This window comes from Ammospiza caudacuta, chromosome 2 (genome assembly GCF_027887145.1).
Source record: "Ammospiza caudacuta isolate bAmmCau1 chromosome 2, bAmmCau1.pri, whole genome shotgun sequence".
Lineage (NCBI taxonomy): Eukaryota > Metazoa > Chordata > Aves > Passeriformes > Passerellidae > Ammospiza > Ammospiza caudacuta.
The window spans coordinates 54,367,420-54,389,800 of NC_080594.1; the positions used below are offsets into that span (position 1 = coordinate 54,367,420).

Here is a 22,381-nt window from a genome sequence, read left to right on the forward strand (position 1 = left end):
CATGTTTGCTTTGGCCTTGCCTGTATTCTCAATATCCTTGTTGGCATAGTCTGTGTCAGTCTCGTTTTACAGTGCAAAGCATCTGAGAATATGAAAAGGAAAAAATATAAAGCAGTTAAGTATTTATTTACAAATTACTTATATGAAGAAGATAATTTGGTCAGATATTAGATATAAAAATTAGAGAAAAATTGATGGGATGTCTATGATTAAATTTTCAGGTACTTATCCATTATAGAAAACAAAAATGCTATTTGGTTTTACTTTTGGTGGAAGCAATTTCCAATACAAATATATGCAAATTTTAATTTCTATGAATTTTCATCGTTTTTCTTCCTCATTTCTTTAAAGATCCCTAATAATGAAAATGTGATTTAGCTTTCTCTGGTTTTTATTAAACCTATTTAAACCAGCCTTCCTTTATCAACAGTCACTTCTCTGATTCTCTGGGGAAAACTGAATTATATGCCAGTCAAAGCTGCCCGTTGCAGAAACATATTGCAATTTAAATAACAGCCCCAGCAGGCACAGGTGGGGACAGCTTGTTGGGGCTGGCTGTGATGTGCCAGCCCTGGGCTGCCGCCCAGAGCCAAAAGTTGTGTCCCTTGAGCCGACCCAGGGATAGGTGGGGCGCGTTTCCCAGGGAGAGAGCACAGCCTGGGGAAGGCTGGCTCCCGAGTCCTGCAGAAAGGCACAAGGCTGAGATAGAGTGGTGACCATGTCGATGATTTAATCTCGCTGGGTTTTGTAGAGGTCACTTTGCAGACTCCCAGGCAGCTGCTCTCCATAACTGTGACCGCTGCGAGGGTACCGGTGCCTAATTAAGTTACTGAAGATTAGCAATGAAAGCTTTATGTATGCTAGAATATACAAAGCAGGAAGACAGATTATCTAGCAAATCTTTTTCTTTTTCTAAGTATTTTTAACTATTATGAGTGTTGCATGAACAAAAAATGTAGGTAATAGTGGTACATTTTCATTTTGTCCATAAATAAGCTTGGTTCTTCCTGTAGAAGATAGTTCATGAAATAAAGAAAAAAAACTCTCAAAAAAAAATGCTTTTTTCTTCCAAACTCTGTTGATAAATTATATTTCACCTGTGATACGATTTCATGGTTCACATAATGAACTGTCAGGTAGCCTCCTGTGAGGAACTAATTCTGAATTCCTTTATTCAACAAATCAGTGGAAACTACCTTATGTGACAAAAATTCAGCAAGAAAATCAGTGCTCCACAGAGCAGTACATACTGTAAGATCTGTAAGGAGTAAAAAGCAAGTTTACCCTTAAAACTTTCTGAGGAGAGGTAAGCTTTGCAGAAACTCTACTTTAGCCACTATAAAAGAGAGTTTTTAATTAAATGCAGCATTTTACTGTAAAGAGAACAGACTTTACTTATGTCAAATGCTCCTTTAGAAGCCACATAAAACTGTAAAAGACAGTATATGAAAAAAGTTTCTTATAGAAAAGAAGAACACCATCCCATGAAGCAGATTTCCAGATGTTTGGAAACATTAGAATTTCCTGTCAGTATATTTAGGTAACATTAAAATGAGGTTAACTTTCCATTCTGCCATCTCTCTTCAAAGATCAAAGAGCACTCACTACATAAATTGCCTTATCGGTAATTCGTTGAAGTAAACTATGGAAACAACTTTATAAGAAGCAGTAGTCTCCTTTTGTTGGCCACAGTATTACCAAGCAAACTTTTCTTAGAAATAACCACATTTTTAACCTCATTTTTTACTAAATGCAGAAGGAAAAAAGTATAAAACACTATATTTGGATATATACTGAATGAATAGAAGAGAGAGCTCACAGTGTTCAACTAAATCAGAGTAATTAGTTTAATTCTTTATGAAATAAGTACATAAACATAAAATAAATCAATAATATACTGTGTTTGTACTGCTAATTTTGAAATTTTTTTTAGGGACAGGTTTTTTGGATCTGGTCCCTTACAGTGTCTTTGAAATGTAGATTGCATCCCTAGAACCTGTTGTGACCTACAGAACCCAGCAGGGAATTCATTGATTTAGTTGAAAATAGAGACTTAAATATTCGAATAACATAATGAAAACACTCACCTAGCCCACCCCTGTTTCATAAAGTATTGCCTATTTTAAATATTTCTAGTGGCTGTAGCTGAAAATTAACATTAGATTCTCCTATTCTTATTAGGGAAATTATTAGGGAATATATTTTGAGGGGTTGTGGTAATGGTTTTTATGGTTCTTTTTTGGGAGGGAGTTTTTTGGTGGCTTTTGTTTGGTTTGCTGTTGTTGTTTTGGTTGTGGTTTTGGTTTTTGTGTTTGGTTCGCTGTTGTTGTTTTGGTTGTGGTTTTGGTTTTTATGTTTGGTTCTTTTTGACTGCTTAATAGTTTCTGTTTAAGGAAAAGTTATGCTACTAGAAGAAAGATTGTTACGTACTTGGCAATGCTGAACAAGTTAACTGTGCAGCTTATACAGTCTTTCAGACCTAAAAAATACACATCTTCCCATGAATATTGAGGTTTTATAGAGGAATTTTGGTTGGTTTCTTTAATTCCTTTTAAAAGTGAGCTGTTTTCAGTTATCCTGAAAATACTGCAGAAAGACAGTTTGTATCATGCGCATTTACAAAAATAATTAAGTGTAATGAAAGAAGGATTTTTTAACAACTTATCCAGTCCTGTGCATAAATTCTTTTGAAATATGTTTAAGACAGAGCTTTTAAGTTTCAAGAAAGTTAAGTCACCAAATCCAGCTGGACTTCAGGGCAATCTGAGTGACTTGTTGTCTCCAAAATCTTTGCAAAATGTAGTTTTAAGAAATACTTAGCTGCTTGCTTCAAGGCTCCTTTCCAAATCCCAGTCTATCCCTTAAGTCTATCCCTTAAAATATCTCTTAAGAAGGAACTTAATAAGGACAAGAGCTGATAGCATCTGCCAATTCTGGTTCTGTGCCCTCCAGTGTCACAACACTGCTTTCTTGAAATGACATCTAGTTTTGTTTTATGTTTTCTTTTTTTAATGGATTTGAAACATATTCTAATTAGACTTAATACAATTTCATTTTGTGTCTTTAGAACACAGGGTCCTTGTGTGCTAAAAATTTTGAAATTAAATGTCTGGCCATAGATTTAATTTCATAGTAATTTTTCTGAAGCTTTGAAAAAAAAAATTGTTTTGATTTTTTTCCAACACACCGAAATATCAAATATTTATTTATTCATTTCTTCTTTTTATATCATTGTTAACAATAATAGACATCATTTTATGTCATATAATTTTTTATTCAGTTTGTTGTCTGGTTTTAAAGAGACAAGTTGTTTTTCCTCTTTCTGTTATTCAGAGAGTTTCTCTTGTTTTAAAATTTTTTTGAAGTTGTCTTGAAATATAAAAATAGAACATCTGTGACAGATCTGTTTTGAACGTATTTCATATTTCAGGATCCAAGGAGATCTGGTGGTCTGTGGTATTAGCTTGTTAATTTCTTGATGAATGGCTAGAAAGGCCACGAAGTGCACTCAGTACAGCACGTCTTCCGAAGATAGATGATCTCAAATAAATTCTATTCCCAATCAGTTTTTGATTTGTTAGGTGTTAAACCACTTCTTTGTAAGGACAGTGTTTACAAGCCTTGTAATGAGACAGCCCTGTGAGACCTTACTCTTCTTGCTGTAATTTTGATAAATGGAACTCTAATTCATAAAGGATATAGTGATTGAAGGGCAACTCCAGGTCCTGTACACTTTCATTTAGATAGATGTTTGGTACAGTACAGCAAAACTAAGGTGCACTCAACAGAGTGATAAATTTTAACAACGGCCAAACCAGAGGGGTTTTTTCCATCAAGACAAAGAAGGACTATCTATTATACTTCATAGAAACAAATGTATTTTTAATATTATAATCCAGAATGGATTATATATATATATTTGTCTTGTTGCTAAGCTCTGAATTTGCCAAACTAATTTAATGCCTTCTACTCTACCGTGTTTTTTACACCTGTGTCTGGCAATATTTCTGTAATCTGGTACACTCATCACAAAGAATTTAAAATACCCTAATTTCAAGTTCTTTGCATGTAGTTTAAATGTTAGTAATGATTTGGAGCTTGGGAGTTTCTTCCTGGTAATTTAAAAAAATATTTCCATGCATAAATAATTTTATAGAATTGTCATAAATCAGTTTCTGAAGATATTTTTGAAGATATTCTTACTCCAGATTAGTGCTTTTCAATCAGTTAATTTGATTATCTTGTTTTATAAAGCTCAGGAACTTACATAAAACTGATTAGAGCTACCAAAAAGGAAGGGAACAGTGTTTTGGTGCTTTCTTCCTCCACCATGTTAGTTCATCTCAGGCCCAGTCTCCTCTGGTGTCACAACAGGAGTTATTATTTGTGGCAAATGATGCTCAACTCCCTCACTGTAAACAGAAATATACCAAGATCCAGACCTACTGATTTAATATGCAGAATAATTCTGACATAATGCAACTGAAAATCTGTTACAGCACATAACTTTTTTGTGGTTTTTTCCTAACTCCTACCATTCTTACTTCTTTTTGTGAAGAAGGAAGAAAAAATAAATACAAACCAAACAAACAAACAAAAAAAAACCCCAAAACTTGTACTAATACTGAAAACTTTTCCAACAATTAGTTAATTGAACAAGTTTTAAATTGGGCAAATAGTTGTAGCTAGTTAAGTAAAAACCTTAAAAAACAAGTGAGGTAATAATCATAGCCTAATAAGTAAACACTGCAAAACACAGCATATTTAAAATACAGCAGCACCATCTTAATCGCTATCAGAATGGTCCTAATGGAGATAACAGCAAACAAGTACCTAATTTTGAGCTTGGTGAAGAAAATGGGGGTTTGATTACTTGTTTCTCTTCGCCGTTTCTGAGTTTCAGAATGTAGTTTCAGAACCAGCAAATGAGTTAATAGCAATAGTATCCGAAAAACTTAATGTTAGGGCACATAAAACATGAGTTTTCTCAGCCTGTGATGAAGTGGCATGTTAGCAGTGATCTTCAAACAGAGTAAACACTCCCTCAAAGATATGCCTCCAGCATTTTTATTTATGTGGTGTGACTCTCCTGTGCACAAGCTAATTAAAAGACTCTTAAGAGTAGGAGGTAAAATCATAGTGTCTTCCCAACTGCTTGCAATAACAAAACTGCCTGATCCATCAATTCCATTCCATGTATCTCTCTTCACTAACCTGTCTGCTTACTGTATTCTTCTTAGTTGCCCTGTATTAATAGGGGGCAATGTCTCTTAGTGGACTTTACCTCAGCATTTTGCATCTGCCATGATAGTTTTCATCCTGTTTAAATTCAGGCATTGTAGAAGACAAGCAAAATCCACATGTGCGTAGTTTTGCCTATTTTCACACTCATTCTGTAGCTTACTAGGAAGCAAATTTCCAAATTATCCTACCCAAAAAGAGAGATAGTTTAGAGGGTTTACTTCTTGATTGACAGCAGTGGAGATGCCCAGGTCTTGTATGGTCCAAGGTGAAGATGCAGGATTTTCTGCTTAAGAAAAAAAATAGAAATCTTTCTTGTCTGAGGCTACTGTGAGTCCATAGTACTGAAAATAAAATTTATGACCTCTTCCAAGCTAAGAAATACTATGAGGAGGTCACAACAGTAACATGCAAGTTATTTATGATATAAAACCTAATTATGATTCTGTCATTTTACCACACTAGGATTTATTTTTTGCATCATAAGAATAAAATCAGGCAAGTTCCAATAAGATATTCCCAAAATTCAATAAGTTAAATCTCCTGCCATAAGGAACCATCAGGCTGAATAGAAAAAGCCAACTGTAGTCAAGAAAAATGAATATTATCCATGAAAACCTTTAGGTAATTGGCACATGTCCACGTACTGCCATTTTTATTGTGTTGCTTAAAAACACACACACAGATGTGCACCACAGTTCCCTCACCGCGCTTGTCCTTTTTTTCTGTCTTTTCTGAATCTCGGCATAGCCTACCTTGCTGTTACTGTGTATCAGAGACAAACCAACTTCTACTTCACCACTCTGTACCTCCTATCTGAAAAGTCAAAAATCCTGAGAGATTTTGATTCCTGAAAGCAGCTTCTTTATTTAGAGTAGGTGGCTTGTGCTCTCAGGTCAGTCAAAGTCAGGGCACCAGGAACCCAAAAGAAATTCCTGCTGAATTTGTTGCAGGTGGAAAACTAATGGAACAACATTGAACACAAAGTAAATAGCAATTATTAAAACCAGGAGAGTCTTTGTGGAAAAATTTGTATTTTATTTGGGACAGGACAGAAAACAGAATAGACCTGCATATTTTGTAAACCTTGGTAAAGTTTTAGAAAATGTTCCTTCTTTTCTTTTTGATAAAGATGATTTATACTGTAATGTTTTTACTACTTGACTGTCATTGTTTTATATTTAAAATATTATTCAGGTAAATTCACAACATTTGTAACTCTTTTTAGGCACTGAAGAGGATGTAGTGAAGTCAAAGAAAACTTTCCGAAGTCAAGCTGTGGTAAATCAGAATGCAGAAACAGAGCTTATGCTGGAAGGAGATGATGATGCTGTTAGCCTGCTCCAAGAAAAAGAGATTGATAACCTGGCAGGTAATTATACTTTTCATTAGAACTAAGCTAAAAGTCAAACGGTTGTTAGCTCTTAACTTTTGTGGTTAATGTCTTAATATTCACAGCTAAGCATACAATTGCAATATGAACAGATTCTTTGCATTTCAGATTTTATTGCTTCCTCTCTACTTCCATGAGGTATGGGCAGTGAGTACAAAGCATTTGCCCATTGCACAGACTTTGAGCAGAGATGGTAGAAATAGCAATACCTGAAGTGCTTTTATTAGCAACAGTCACTTGTTGAAAAGTCTGTAAATACCAATATGAAGCCTTTTTTTTTTCTTTTTTTTTTCTTTTTTTTTTGTCTGTTAAAGTGTAAATGGACTCATTCCACAAGTCAGGGGTTTGTGAGTCAGAGTGTGCTTGTGCCTGATCCCAAGTGCCACACAGCCTGTGCAGAGACACCTGCCCTCCTGCTGGCACCCAGTTCTCTCAGTGATGGAGTTAAGGGGGATCCGCAGTGTCTCAGCCCATCTGTCACAGCGAGAGAAAAAGTTGCCTGTTTTAAGCAAGGGCTAAGAGAGAATGGAGCTGTGACCAAGCTATGAACTTTGGGAGTTAGCACATGAGCTGGGAATGAACCCTCTGTAAATATGCACGAGAGAGCCCTTCTGGTCCCTTCCTGGGTGAGGGAGTGCAGTGAGATCTGTTCAGCTGTCTTCTAGCAGGTTCTGTTACAGCTCTGTCTCAGAGGTGATACTACCTTCCCTGGGAAGTAGGCTGGAAAAAAGGACATGTTGAAAGATGAAAATGCACTCTCCTCTCAGATGGGATAAAACGGAGAAATATTAAATGTGGTATGAAGTTTTTTAGATTAATTTACTTAGGAATATCTTTATTAAGCTACTCCACTAAAGGAGAGTTTTGTGATGTCATGATTTTTTCTGCATAATTGAATTTCTGAAATAGCTATCTTTGCTCCTGCACTTTCTTCTGACACCATAGTAAAAATTTGTAGCAAAGACAAGATCATAGGTAGATGATTAAAAAAATAAAAATAAAATCAAAGCAAAGCAAATAAAAATCCCACAAAAAAATGAAAAGGCAAAAAAACCCCAACAATCACCTACGTGGAAGTTAATCTTGTACTTTAGAACTAACGCAGAGCAGAGAGGGAGAAATAGATGCTTTTATCTGGGAGCAAGCATCAGTATATGATTATCACAGTCACTCTACTTGCTTTCTCAATCTGCAGCTAAACTGCTGCTGAGACACTGTTGCCTAAAGTCAATAAAATAGTGCATCAAGCAGGACCCTAAGTGGGATAATTTGATCAATGTCCCTTTCTCTTTTAGAAGGAAAACTCAGTGCTGCTTTGGCTAAGTTCTTATATCTAAGAACACTGTTTCCAACTAAATATGCACATAGTAGCTTAAAAGGCTGTTTAGAGGCTGAAATATGCATTTATTTGAAATACTGATAAAAAACTGCAAAGTGGGCATGAAAAATTCTTACCTAGTCTGGAAAATCTCAGTCAGAACTGAAGTTTTCTCTGTGCCACAACACTGGCATTTTGTTCAAACATACTGGTGCAATACTATTCCTCTAGCTACCTCTCTCTGCAAAAACCTAGTATGTCAATGTGTCCTTAAGAATTAATGTGCAATTTATCCTTTTACTCAAGACTTCTGCTGGATGGCAACTCCTGCTCCCTCAGGACATGGCACAGTCATTCTAGTCCTTTGCTTTTATTGCTCTTAAAACCGGGAGATATTGTCAGCATTGCAAAAGCAGAAATAATAGCAAGTGGAAAAAAAAATTTTGAAATATTGACAGGATGCCCTTGTGTTCCCTATCAATGCTAACAGAGCAGGCAAACTGCTTCCAAGTGTGGTGAGGTGATGTGATAATGGTGCCATATGGTACCAAAACCTGTGAGCTTCTCAAAAGGAACCCACACTCCACTATCTCAGTTTTATCATTAGATTAACTGCAGCCTTTGCTACTCAGCTCTCACTCATCTTTGGAGCTGATGTTGAGAGTTAATGATCACACACAGTATCATGCATGTCTTCTGTAAATTTTACATTGGTAAAAACCCTGTGAATCCCATGATACCCTCTCTTTAGCTGCTGATTTTGCAGGATTTTCCATACAATGATATCACTGTTTTTCCCAGTTTTCAGTATATAGAGCATGGCTCTGAAACTTGAGTCGAATAACTGAAATCAAGAAAGGCAGTAGGCAAAGGAGGTGTGGGTTTGGCCTAAGAAGGCCTGAACAATCTCTGACAGCTCTGAAGAGCAGGTCCCAATAAAGCCACACTGTCTGTTCTTGTCTAATTCTAAAGAGTTATGTACATTTAGTATACATGATCTGGAAATCTTTGAGATCTATCTGGTTATGGCATAGCACAGCATCATTTATATCTAGTTACTGCTCAGAGTGAAATGACACATAGGAATTTCTATATTCAGATATGCCTCCAATTTAACTTTAAAGCTTAAATCAATTCAAACCTGATTTACAACGATTTGGATTGTCTCAGTAAGAGATAGGAATTAGACAAAATCTTTATAAACCAGGTTTCAATTGATTTAAGATTGTCCACATTTAACTAAAACAATTTTACATTGTTTATTCCATGAAACTAAAGCACACTTTAAACAGATGAGGCCTTGGGTTTTAGAAAATTTTTAACTAAGAGGATATAAATAATACAATATTTTGATTTATGAACTTAAAACTGAAAAAAAAGGGAAGTTTGAAACAGATTGAGATTGTTCATACAAAGTTATCTGTACATACCTTTTGTTCCAGAGACTCTTTATAGTTTTTCATCAACCATGTGGCACAAATCAATGTAAAGTTTGCTTTGATAAATTGCATATGGTATGGAGAATTTTTAAATAATTATAGTCTGAATATTTTTATTATATAATCTTAGTATTCCATATGTTGCAATTGCAGTTGGTCAGATTTCATTATATTAAGTAACATTTTAATAAAATATGAAAATCTGATTCCATGTTATTATGGTCTTAGGATTATGACTTATAAGTTTGCATCACAATTTTTAACAAAAGCAGTATTGAAACTGTCTTGCAGTATGAGTTAGCGAAAGACATTGTTCTTGTTTCAGCATTTATGTATTAAAATATTTTACATGTTTCTGTTTCAGTTTTAGCTCCTTTTCTTCCCAGACTGTTCACTTCAAGAGGCAAGTCACATCTCTGTTAGAACTAATGATTGACATAGCTCAGTCAAATTTAACAGTTTCCTAATATATTGTGAATCTCTGGGTAATACAATCAAATCCACCGTAGTGACTTGATATTACTAACTTTTGTCCATTTCTTTTCCATTTATATTTCCTAATGCTGCAGTGGGGCTTTTAAATACTTAGGAAAATGAAAAATCTGTGGGTGTGTTCTAATATTATAACCTTGCATTTTTACAAGGATATAAAGCAGTAGATCTAGTAGATATGCAGTTTTCTTTTAACAAAGTTTGTCGTTTGGGTTGGGTTGCTGGGTTGTTTATTTCAGAGCACTGATCTTGCATTAAAATAGGTCATTAAAAAAATAAATGTTGATCTACTCAGGTTTTATGAATTCTATATTTTAGGAAGATGTTCTCTTCTCTTTGTTCTGAAGGTGCATTTCACTTGATGAGACTTGTTTGTGTGCATTTGAGAGCAGAATTTAGCCTTGACGTTTTTGAAAGATACATGTTCTTAACTGGAGCGCATTTCATCTATTTTGTCATAGAGCTGTTGACAGCAGCAAAGATACCCCAGCCAAGCAAGGGATCCTTGATAGAATCTTTTGCTACTCTTTAAAAGAGTATTTTCTAGAAAGAAAGAAAGGAAATAAAAATAGGAGGATATGATGCTTTGAGTTATTTTAGGAAGACAAAGGGCTTTGGCAGGCATCTGGTTACTTGCGTGGGCTCAATCAACTCAGAAGCTGACTTCCTCATCAGCCACGGTGAATTACAGCCTCACAACACTTTTGCAAGAATAAATACATGTTATTTGCTCCATTATATGAGCAGATTGAGCAACTCATCCAAATAAACACAAGGAAAACCACTAACTGCCTTTAATGAATTTTAGTCTTACTGTATCATAACCTTCAGTACAGAATCTTCCCTTCTCCTTGGACATCTGCCTTGAGGTGGAAGAAGCCTCCCCCCTAGTACAAATAGGCCAGGAATTTTTATACAGATGCAGCATCCCAGCACTGCCATAACTTTTAGCAACTTTGAATTTCAGAGTAGAAATATTTCTAGAAAGCAGCACTATTACTGATAAATGAGAGCAGATCTTCCATCTGAGCCAGCACAAGTAGCAAGTCCACCCCAGTCTGAGGACTAAATGTGAAAAGCCTTCTCTCCAGACTTCTTGGGAGTCTGCTCAGTGCATTGACTTACTGCCCTGTGCTAAGGAACACACTAGGTCAGGGGGATTTGACAGCTTGTATTATTATTAATGAGATATAAGACCTTTCACTTCCAGGTCATCTGTTTGAAGTCCAGACAAACATTATCAACATCTGTTTTGTGGCCTATGCAATATAAGCCTTTTGTCTCTTTTCAGACAAACTAACAGAAATTATCATAATTTTGACCAATTTCCAAATGAAAACATTCTAGATGATGTCATTAGAGAGAATTGGAATATTGCCAAAAGTTGTACTACATAGAGTTACTATAAAAGTTGCATAGCAGTACAAAAAGAAAAATTAAAAAATATAAATTATTTAGCCCATGGGGAAATTTTCTATTCCAGGTTTTAACAAACAGCTCATTTAAATTTCTGAAATTATGTTGAAGTCTTGCATAGGACCAGATGCAGCAATGAAACCACTAACGCATCAAGGAACTGCACCTAAAGCCACAAAATCTTGCAAAATAAGTTTTTTTTATGGAAAACATATATTTTGACTCATCTTCAGATGTATAATACACATTTAAAATCTATACCCATACATTTTGAGTTATGGTAACACTTCTTTTGGCCAAAGTCTGACAAGAATTTTCTTTACAAGAGTTGACCAGTGTAGACAATCTCTGGTAAGCAAAGCTGTTTGGAACTTACCTTACTTATTCCTAAGGAGTAAAGGAGGAACATATTTTCTTGAGTTTTCTTCTGTTGCCATTCTCAAAATTTTAATAATACATGTAGTATTATTTCTATTGTTTTTGTTAACAGACTAAACAGGTAGGCAAACAGTAGATTTTCTTAATGAAAAAAAGAAAAAATACAACATAAACTTGGGCCTCTACTGAGAAGGCAGATTTTCAAATTATTAGATTTTTCAGGCATATAAAAATAATGTATTTGAGGCCAACCAGAGAAATTTTTGTTGCATTATCTGCTGTTAGAGTAATGGATTGAAAGAAAGGACCAAATAGCATTGCCATTGTCTCCAGCAGTGACCACAGCCTACTCAGGACACTTAGGGGTAGAGGAAAAGAATCATCTTCATCCTTCTCCCTCCTGGAGAACAAAGCACAACAGTGATTCCAAAGTGCTTCATCTTTCCTCTCCAACTCTTCTCCTCCTGCCCTGGTGTGTGCTCTCCCATGGAGCCCTGTTGTCCATCACATTCTCTCCTCCTCCTGCAGAAGTTGCCATCCACATTCCAGTGGATCTGATGGTCTGGAGTGGCCCAGAGGGCAGAAAGCAACAACCACAAGGGAAAGCCAGCAAGGACTGTAGCAAGTACACAGTGGTGCTTCCTAATAATTCTCTCTCAGCCTCTAATAGCTTGTACTTCTGATACTTCCAGAGCCAGAGGTAGTCCTTCCTTTCTTTCTTTCTTTCTTTCTCTTTCTTTCTTTCTTTCTTTCTTTCTTTCTTTCTTTCTTTCTTTCTTTCTTTCTTTCTTTCTTTCTTTCTTTCTTTCTTTCTTTCTTTCTTTCTTTCTTTCTTTCTTTCTTTCTTTCTTTCTTTCTTTCTTTCTTTCTTTCTTTCTTTCTTTCTTTCTTTCTTTCTTTCTTTCTTTCTTTCTTTTTCTCTCTCTCTCTCTCTCTCCTTCTGACACTTCCTTCCTTTTTCTTTTCCTTCCAACACTTCCTTCCTTCCTTCTGAAACGTCCTTCCTTCCTTCCGAAACTTCCTTCCTTCCCATTTTATCTCTCTTACACTCTCACTTTCTTTTTCTCTCTGCCTGGAGGTGGCTATGGTACCTTAAGCTTTGCCATACATTACGCATTTTCCTTTATGAAATTATGTATATTCATGTGCACACACAAATAGGTAAATTAAGTAGCAAACATAAAAGTTCCGATTGAAAATACAAAAAAGTCTTAATATTTCTCCTAGTTTTTCAAGCTTTCAAATGGAAACTCTTCACTGAATTCAGCATGCACTACTAAGTAGTTGTTTTTTTTTTTCCTTTCAAACTTCATTATTATTGCAAATTAGCATTCAAGATAGGAATTTCATTGGGGCAGTTGCTTGTCTGGAAAAATGACAGGAATGTGGAAAAAGAGTGATTCCATTTCCCATTCTCTGATAGATACGTAACCACACAAGCCTTTTACTTCCAAACATGGAAATTTAATTCAGCCAGATTTTCATAGTTTCTGTTTTTTACATATTCAGATTTTGATCCTCAAGTCTAAGTATAAAAAAAGAAAAACATATTTGTATGAGTTTAATTTGGAGTATAGATTCAGGCATAAACTGAAAACAATTATACTTTTGATATGTAGTTGGCTTTCACACTGAAAAAGAAAAAGGCCCACAGTTTCTATAGCATACTATTTTTAGACAGCTCAGTGTTTGTTCTAATCATTTTTTCCATATACTATCCAAAATATCTTAATATTTTATAAGGTGGTTGTCAGTCACATCTGATAGCGCTCCTAAGCACAGCTTTGAAGAACTCTTCTCTTTGTACCTTAGTACAGCAACTCAAAGACTGAGCACCTTCAGCTTTTAAAATGACAACCAGATTTCCTGCTTTCCAAGCTTTAAAATTAAATCAGTTCAAACTCTGTTGGATTGTATTTATGAGTGGCTCTGAGAGTGCTTCATGTTTTGTTACTGTCCACTGATAACAGTCTATTTAATTTGTTTTTCCATACATTGCAAAACTCTTTTTTTGAAATTTCTAAGGCTGCAAAATTAGACTACAGTGGAGCCTATGGCTCCATAGGTCTTTAGCTTCTCCCTTTTCCTGATGTGCTACACCCTGGATGGAACTGCTTAATTCATCAAAGGTCAAGCTGATGAGCTACCTGATATATAGGAGACTGCAGGAAGACAGGCCTAGACATAAGGAAACTCCACCATTTTTCATCTTCATTATGCAATTGGTTCCCATGCAAAAATCTATTTATTCTTCATAGAAACATATTGGGACTAACCCACCATAGATTAGTTGAAGGAATATATTCAGAACTGTATTGACAGCATCTATGTTTAAACTAAGCACTTTCCTTGACCTTTGGACAGGACTTTTTTTGCCTTTCTTTTTTTCCTTTGAAGCCAACCAGATCAGTCAAGAAGGCATTTTGGTTAGTCTTGGTTTAATTAACCAGAAATTGTACCAGAGGAGGCCTCATCCCATGCCTTTAGCTCAGCTTTCTAAAGGAACAAGGTTTATGTAAGCACCCTCTGTTAGTCTCTGTCTTTGTAATTTCTGAACCTGGAAGCCATTTTGAACAAATTTTTAAACAAGAGTAAAGACCTGAGAAGCAATAAAATTCCAGCAATGGAATCAGGTCGGTAAGGAAAAAAGGCTGAATGACAGAGCCTGCCACATCACTTCTCCTTTCAATAGGTACCAAAGGATGTTTGTGGAAGAGTCTTCTGAATTACCCTAACTGTGGGAATGAAGTACATGCAGCTAGCTAGCAGACTCAGTTGCACTAGGGTTGGCTATGGTGTGGTTTAGAGATACTCATATTTTCAGAAAATTTTGAAGTTAACTACTGCTGCATCCCAAATGATTTTTCCAAAGATACCTGTCAAGTTGTATGCTGAACCAACAACCTATATCTTTATTCCCACAAAAATATAGGAGTTACTATCTATATAAGATAGACCTTAAAATATCATGCGCTATCTGAACATAAGATTTCTGTTCACTCTGGTCTCAAGAAATACAAGAATTACAGTTTATCTGAAGAGCTTTTCCATAATGGAGACTGGAAGGAATGAAAGCTGAAGGGCTTATTTCCTTAAATTCCTAATCAATTGAGCCCTATGGGCATGACAAGGTACACAAACTGGACTGTATAAGATACCTGTCAAGTCTGGTTTGCTCAGACTGGCATCTGGGATTTGATCCCTTGTGTTCCTGACTTGTTAACTTGAGTTCCTGTTTCAGTGGTATACCATTATAGCAGGCTTCTCTCTCTGCTTTCTCCTTTCTTTTTTAAATGAACATTAAGCATGTTCATGTTCATTAAGCATTTTGAACGTTAAATATACTTTTCTAGGGTGTATTTTTTTCTGTTACATTTTGATTAAATAGCTAGCTATAGTGACTCTCACAGAGAGAAAAATTGTTACTTATGTGAGTGTGTTCAGCATCACTTAAGGTTTTCTAGGTTGAAAAAGTATCTTAAGTTTTACCTGAGAATGAGAAGGGAGCTAGTGCAGGTCCTACTACATCAGTGTAGAATACTCACATCTGGATGCACTGATTAACAATCAAGTTCTTAAGTTTCTAAACCATCTTAATTTACTCAGTCCTTCCAAGGTATAGCTTCAAGCAGAGCACATTGTATGAATCTAATTTTGAAGTGGCAAATATGTGCATTGCAGTAGTGAGGTCCCTATCCCAAATATTTACATTTCTGGCCAGGTGTAAATAATTAGGGGGAGTCTTGACTCTTATTAATACCTGATCATCTGGCAGGTTGGCACTTGGACACGTCCTGGAAAAACTCTAAAGCCATGTAAGCCATTGGGAACCTCAGCACATTCAGAAGTTCTCATGTGTGCCACAGAGTAAACCTGACTTTACCTGCAAAAGGGAGTAAATGTTGTGTTTCTGTCACTTTGGGCTGTTAGACACACAGATAATTGCTCCACAGGACCTTCAAAGGTTCAGTGAGACTGACTTTGGTTTTGTGTTGAGTTTGTCTTTGCGTTTTCTCTAACTGTTCTATTAAGTCGTTGCTTCCTATCACCTTTAGAACAATATAAAGAAATTGTTATTCCTAGAAATATTGGGAGGCATGTTTTCCCTCATGAAAAAGTACTATTTAATATTTTTCTTTTAATGAGACTCAGAAGGTATAGAATTAAAATAATAATTATTTACCCGTGAAGGTGCATATGTCACTTAATTCAAATGTATATGTTTGAGATAAAATTACTTTTTTTCTTCTCAAGCAGCACTATATTTAACTATTTTCACAATCTCATCAAAACTATGTAATTCTTTCTTACTATTTTATTCAGTTGTAATGTGCAAGACTGTTTTTATTTACATTTTCTTTTTAATCAAACACATTTGTTTGCTGTTATGGCAACCACTTAAGAGAATTGAATTGCTGTAATTGTTTAGTCATTGTTGTTGAAAAAGACCATTTAAGTTGATCTTTGATGTTAGTAGTAGTAGTGTTGTATGCTTTATGGAGGAAAGGGGGGAAAAGTGGGGAAAATCTTGAGTATCAGGACCTATCCACAGTGGCTATGACATTTAAACAAACAAAAAAAAGTCAATCCCTCTCTCACAATATGAAACATATGATTGTGCAGGGGTAAAAAGCCAACAAAATAAGCTTGGACACCTCTGAAAACAGGAGAAAATAATTTGGGATATTATTCAGTGGTGGAAGAGAAAACCAAGATTATAGTAATATTTAGACTTAGATTCTGGGTTTTGCATTTAAAAAGTTGTGCAGATTATTTTTAATGAAACTGTTGAAAGTAATGAGTAAAGGGAGCTGTATATGTACATTCTTATAAGGGCCTTGGCTTGAGTGAAGTTACTGCCTTCAAGTGTTCGCTATAGCAGAGAACAAATTGGGGGCAAGCATCCTCATGTAAGTGCAATATATTTACTGCAGAAATCTTTTTAAAGGGTAGTTTGAATCAAATTTAGGATGACAATGGGAACAAAAATAGACTAAGTTCTGTGAATTGTTTAGGAATTTTACCTTGTTTACTTGTTATTTACTTGGCACTGCATGTGTTATATTAGATGTTAATTGGTTGAAATATTTTTCAGACTAAAGAGCTTTTCCCAAAGGATTCTGGTACCTATACCTCTTTCTACTTCCATGATATGTGACTTTCATTTCAAGTAACTGAAGTTTTTGTGTGCTTGTGCATGTGTTACATCTGTTTTTTTAAAGTATAAGGATTTCTATACATTTCAAATACAACTCAGTGCCAGATACACCTGGCTTTACAGTTAAAGTGCTGAGGAAATTTCAGTTTTCTTATTTCAGTTATCTTGTGAGTAATTTTTAGTTATTATTCATATTATCTAAAATTCTTGTTTAAGTGTCATATCAAATTACAAAATGTAATTTATGCAAACTATTTTACTTAGTAAAAGTATTGGGTTCAGTTAATCTATGTTGAATACATGTACATGTAAAAAGATCTATATGTTTTTTCTTTTAAACCAGTATCAGTTAAAAATTAAGTATGCCAACATCCACCTGGTTTTTTTCAGAGTAATTACCAGTAGGTTGTAAAATTAAATTGGTTGAGCTGATTGGATATGTTTTCAAAGTACTTGTCCCAGCGAATACATTTTTGTTCATGGGTAATCACCAAAATTTTATTTTAAAAGTTAGACTTCTAGGCCTGCAGCAGGTAAATGTCTTTTTTCGTAATTCAGCATAGAAAAGCATTTTCCTTACCCTCCTTAGGAGTAATTGTGCCCAATCTTCTTAGCAGATATACCTCCAGTGTAATTTTCAGGCTTCTGAATGTAACACGTGTTTAGCTCTTACAGCTAAAAATGATAGTTTATGAAAATGAAAATATTTGAAATAATAAGTTCAAAATGCTACTCTTTAGCAGCTTTCCTTAAAAGGTGTAATTTTACTGATATTCCATCAGCAGATAAACTTTTAAAAACCTAATGGAACTTTTCACTTGCCTTGATTAGCTTTACTTGAAATATACAAGAGCCAAGTTACAAGAACAGGGAATGAAGTCTGTGTTTAACAAAAATTCCGCAGGGGAGCAGGGAAGTTACATTCTGCTTTTATTCACTGGGACCTTCTAATTTCACAATTATTTACGTTTGGAAAGAAAATATTATTTTAAAAGGTAGATGTGTGGTAGAGTTTATTTTAGAAATGTAAATCACATGGGCTGACCACAGGGATCGGGCAACAGGGAAAAATCACCATTTGAACAGATTGCTAGACCTGTGTGTCTGAAGTGATTTCTGGACTCGTTTTAAGGCCAGAACTTCTCTGGTAGGTCTCTGTCTTTCTGTTGCGGTCGCCCCGATAGCTCCGGAGGGGTTCGGTAGAGGCAACGAGCCGATCCTTAAAGAGAGATGCTTTTGCTTAGAGTCCCAAGAGGCGACAAGCGCCCTAGACACGGGTTCCCTCCACAAACGCCAGCTTGTTGGGCGAGGCGAGGCAGCCACAGGTTGGCTTTTTCCCGGAGCGGGAGGGGAGCGCCCTCGGTGCCGCCCGCGGTCCCTGCGGCAGCATCCCCGGTGCCGCCGCTGCTGCTGCGGTGCCGCTCCCCGGGCAGCACGGCCTGGCCTTCTCCGGGGCCGCAGCCGCGCTGGAAATGAATATTTACATCCCCTGGAAAAGCGCAGCTCGGCACCGCCGAGGGGCCGGGCGGAGGCTGGAGCCGAGGCTCGTTATCCTTCCCGAATGCGAATGAGCCCGTCCCGCGGCTCTTGGCTCAGGTGTGCTCAGCTTTTGTTTCATTAGATTATCAATTGGGCTCGGGAAGGAGATCCGGAGCTTCCCGATAGCTCGGTGCCATATGGAAAATCTGGGCTATTTTGATTATGCTCTATGTAAACATTTTAATATCGGATCCTTAAAATCCAGAGACTGTCCCAAAGGGGATTAAAACATAATCCTCTCTCTCTATAGCTGTAGTGGATTAATTTCGTATTCTCTCAGTGGCTGGCTTGCTCCCTGAAGGCTACAACAAAAAGACTCAGTGCTCCTTAAACATGCTATGGAATTGCAAGTTGTAATTGGAGATTTCCAAAGGACAAGTGTAAAAATGAAACACTGCTAATACCGATTTTTTTTTCATTTTGTGCTTTAAGAAAAGAAGAAGTCTGTAAAGATATTTTTAAACTTAGTTTGAACATCACCTTTCCTGAAATCCCATAATGTGACCGCTATTTATTTTGCTTTATGGGGTTTTTTGGGGATTTTTCTTTGTTCGTTTGTTAGTGTGGGGATTTTTTGTTTGTTTGTTTCTGTTTTCGTTTTTTTCCCCCCAAAAAAAAAAAAAAAAAAAAAAAAAACAAACCACAGGAAAACCTTTTCTCATCTGGAAGGTACGATAATGCTTATTCCTTGTCGCATTGTGATATCTCTGACATGTTTACCTTGCAACAAATCTAGGGTGTCATTTGAGTAGAATGCAGGGCGATGCCAAGGTACCAGTCTAGGAGGGAACTCGGAGCCTTTTCTCGGGAGGAATAGAAAGCCAGAAATCCCCGATTTCCCCTGCCTTCAGGAACGGGCTAAGAAGTGACTGTTCCCTTTCCCTCCACATTCACCCCTGCTTTTGCAGCTCTGCCCCCTGCTCCCGTCCGCCAGGGCACATCACCCGCGAACCGGGGCGCACCATTGTCTCCGCCTGAATGGCAGATTACAGGGTTTGGCCTTTTGGCCATTAAATAGCAGTGGCTTTATTTTTATTTTAGCCACACAACACCAGGGAAAAAGAGGTAATTGGATTAAATTGATGTTCTTCCTTCTGGGATTCAGCAAAGCCCACAAACGCCTCCTTAAAGTGATAGAATATCGGGTCGTTTCCAGGACGCGTCTTTCCAAGGCGCTTTTCTCCCGGCACAAAGGCCTGTGAGCCCATCACCCTGCGCCGGGCCAAGTGTGCCCGACAAGGGACAGCGGAGGGCTAGGGCGCTCTGCTGGAGAGGGCAAGTGCTTCTGCAGGGCAGGGAACCGCCGGCTGCACAAACCCCCCTTCTGTAAACACAAAGAAAGGGGGCCTGGGGAATAGAAACCCAAATCCACTTGTAATCGTACAAGAGAATCGGGCGTAATTACTTGAGCAACCTAGATGAAGATTGATGAGGCTTTAAAGCGGCGTTTCGGATCGATCCCCCTGCCCTTTGGAGCCTCCAGCCGGGCTTCCCCGGCTCGGATCGGCTCCTTTCCCACCGCCAAGGGAGGGAGAGAAGATGGAGGCGAAACTGGGAGAGCAGCAAGGCAAGCCCGGCGCATGTGATTCCGATCAGCTGACTGGGGTCAAGAGGCTACCTCGGTTTATTAGGAGATGGAAAACAATAAAATGAAAGAAAATAGAGTTTGTATCAATATTATCCCGTCCGCCACGCTGGGCTGCTGAAAGCTGTCACTGAAACTGGGCGTTTTAGCTTCCCCCTGTACGCACAGCAATCCCTGCCTTCCTCTTTATTTATTTTGCAGCGTAAATGACAAAATATTGAGCAATAAGCGCTCAAATTGGGTGTTACAGTAAAGTAAAGCATTAACAACATGACAGTTAGATGCGCCGATACAGGAGTAATTTGGGCTAAGTGAGTAATTTGAAGTGCTGCCTGCGAGCGCTGGTAGTGCAGTGTGCGGGCAGCGCCGGGGGAGGAGGAGAGGGCGCATCCCAGGCGCTGCCCCCGGTGCAGCCGCAGCCCCGGGCCCGGCTCGGCCGCCCCAGCGCCCGCACGGCGCTGCTGGAGGGGCGAGCGGCCGGGAAGGCAGCGGGAGGCTCACGGCTCTCTGCCCTCTGAGCAGGGGTGCCCTTATTGCAAGGGACATTTTTAGCTGCGTGTAACAGCCAAACCCTGTTTGGTGCCTCCTGAGATGGTCAGTTGGCCAGTTTCTAAAAGGCGCATCAGTCAGGTGGCGTACCCAGCTTCTCAATACTGCAGTTTTATTGTTTAGGTGTCAGATGCGTGTTTGTACACGTATGTGGCTCTGTGTGTTTATGTATGTATATACAAATTATCCCACAGGCTTTCGTGGTTAAATCTAGAAGAATATTTAATACATAATATTTTCTTCGAAGCAAGTGAGCTTCCTAAGCACGGCCACTGTCAGCTTTAACAGAAGATGGCATTGATATTGAAGATAAGATGGTGAAAAAGCGATCCTCTTGTCTTTTGGATTAAAGAAGGGTTGTTTTGATTTTTGTTTTCCTGAGTTAAAATCTAACAATTTGCGTGGAGAAGGCTGCCTTTTACAATAGGTGTTCCCCATCCCATCTTTTCAATGCCTGTGAAAGCGTCTCGTTAAGGAATATATTTGAGCGAAGTATTGTTGTAGTAATTTTAAAAGGATAAGCGGCAGCGAGTTGAAACAAAAATTATCGTGCCGTAAATGTATTTAACGATGCCAGCCTTTATGTGCATGGGGTATTGAAATAGGTGACAAAAAAAAAAAAAAAAGAGAAAAAAAAAGGAAAAAATAACAAAACCCAAACAACTAAACAAAACCCCCTGGTATTTGGCGTTACTTGTCCGAGTTGAGGTCTGGATCCAGACTTAAAAATAATGTCCCCAGGGCTCGCAGGGTCAGTGTGGCGGGCAGGGGCTGCGGGCTGCCCTGCGCTGCGCCCCCGGCCCGGCCCGGCCCGGCCGCCGCAGGGACCCCGGGCTGCCGGATCCAAGCGGGGTGGAACGAGCGGCCGCTATCGCACATGAACAGTGATAGCGTTAACGAGGAGCAAAAGGGCATGAAAAGAGAGGGGACCTTCTTCTAAGAGGCAGCTGTTTTTCACCCTAACCCCTCTGAATTTCGCTGCTGTGATTTATCTCGCAACCCCGGAGCTCACAAACTCGCCTGTGCCCCGGCCGCGAAGTTCAAAGCGCTGGCCGCGGGCAGGAGGGGAACGAACACGGCGTTTACAAACTGGGTTTACGAGGGGGCTCGCCGGGCGCTGGCTCGGCCGAGGGAAGGGCCACCGGGATGGGCCGGCCGGGCGCCTCCAACCTGACGCCGCTGCCCTTGCCTTGCAGGCCCCGTGGTGCTCAGCACGCCGGCACAGCTCATCGCCCCCGTGGTGGTGGCCAAGGGGACGCTCTCCATCACCACCACAGAGATCTACTTCGAGGTGGATGAGGATGACTCGGCCTTCAAGAAGATCGACCCCAAGGTGAGTGCGGCGTGCGGGCGGGCGGCGCGGTCCCGGTTCCCGTCCCCGATCCCGGCACACGTGCGCCGGGGCCGCCCCCTCATTCCAAACTCCGCTCCTGTCTGCCGCCTTTCGCTGCATTAAAAAAAAAAAAAAAAAAAAAAAACCGCAATGTATTAATGGTGTTAAATCCTCGATTACGGCAGCGTACGCGTTTTCCAGCAGCCTTTCTCGCGGTGCCTTTGTATGAACGTGGTCAGATTTAGTAGTTAAGCCAATTGCTCTGAAATCCCTGGAGGGAGCAGCAGTCCTAGCCCGCAGCCTTCCCGAGACACAGCAGAGGGTTTTACGCCTTCCGAGGTTCTCGGAGAATCCCGTTATTTCAAAAACGTTAGTTTCTACGTAAGAAAATACGGCGCATTTTGTTAAACACTTTGTAACTGCTGAAATGAAAGTTAATGCTTGTTTTCTGGAGGAGAAAAGAAAATGGGGGAGGGGGGAACAGACATGTACCGAGGAGTTGGTTCCTGGGAAAGCTATGTTTTTTTCTGAAGTCATTTA

The 22,381-nt window shown here is 38.4% G+C and overlaps 1 protein-coding gene across 5 annotated transcripts in view; it reads left to right on the plus strand.

The window, feature by feature from the left end:
* NBEA (neurobeachin) overlaps positions 1–22,381 on the plus strand; it is a 453,368-nt gene that overhangs the window by 283,293 nt on the left and 147,694 nt on the right. For 4 of the 5 annotated variants that reach the window (XM_058800578.1, XM_058800579.1, XM_058800581.1 and 1 more), the window contains 2 exons: positions 6,470–6,613; positions 21,705–21,841. In XM_058800578.1, the coding sequence (XP_058656561.1) occupies positions 6,470–6,613; positions 21,705–21,841 (281 nt within the window). Of the gene's footprint in view, positions 1–6,469; positions 6,614–9,755; positions 9,795–21,704; positions 21,842–22,381 lie in introns of all 5 variants that reach the window. The other variant, XM_058800580.1, reaches the window with a different exon arrangement.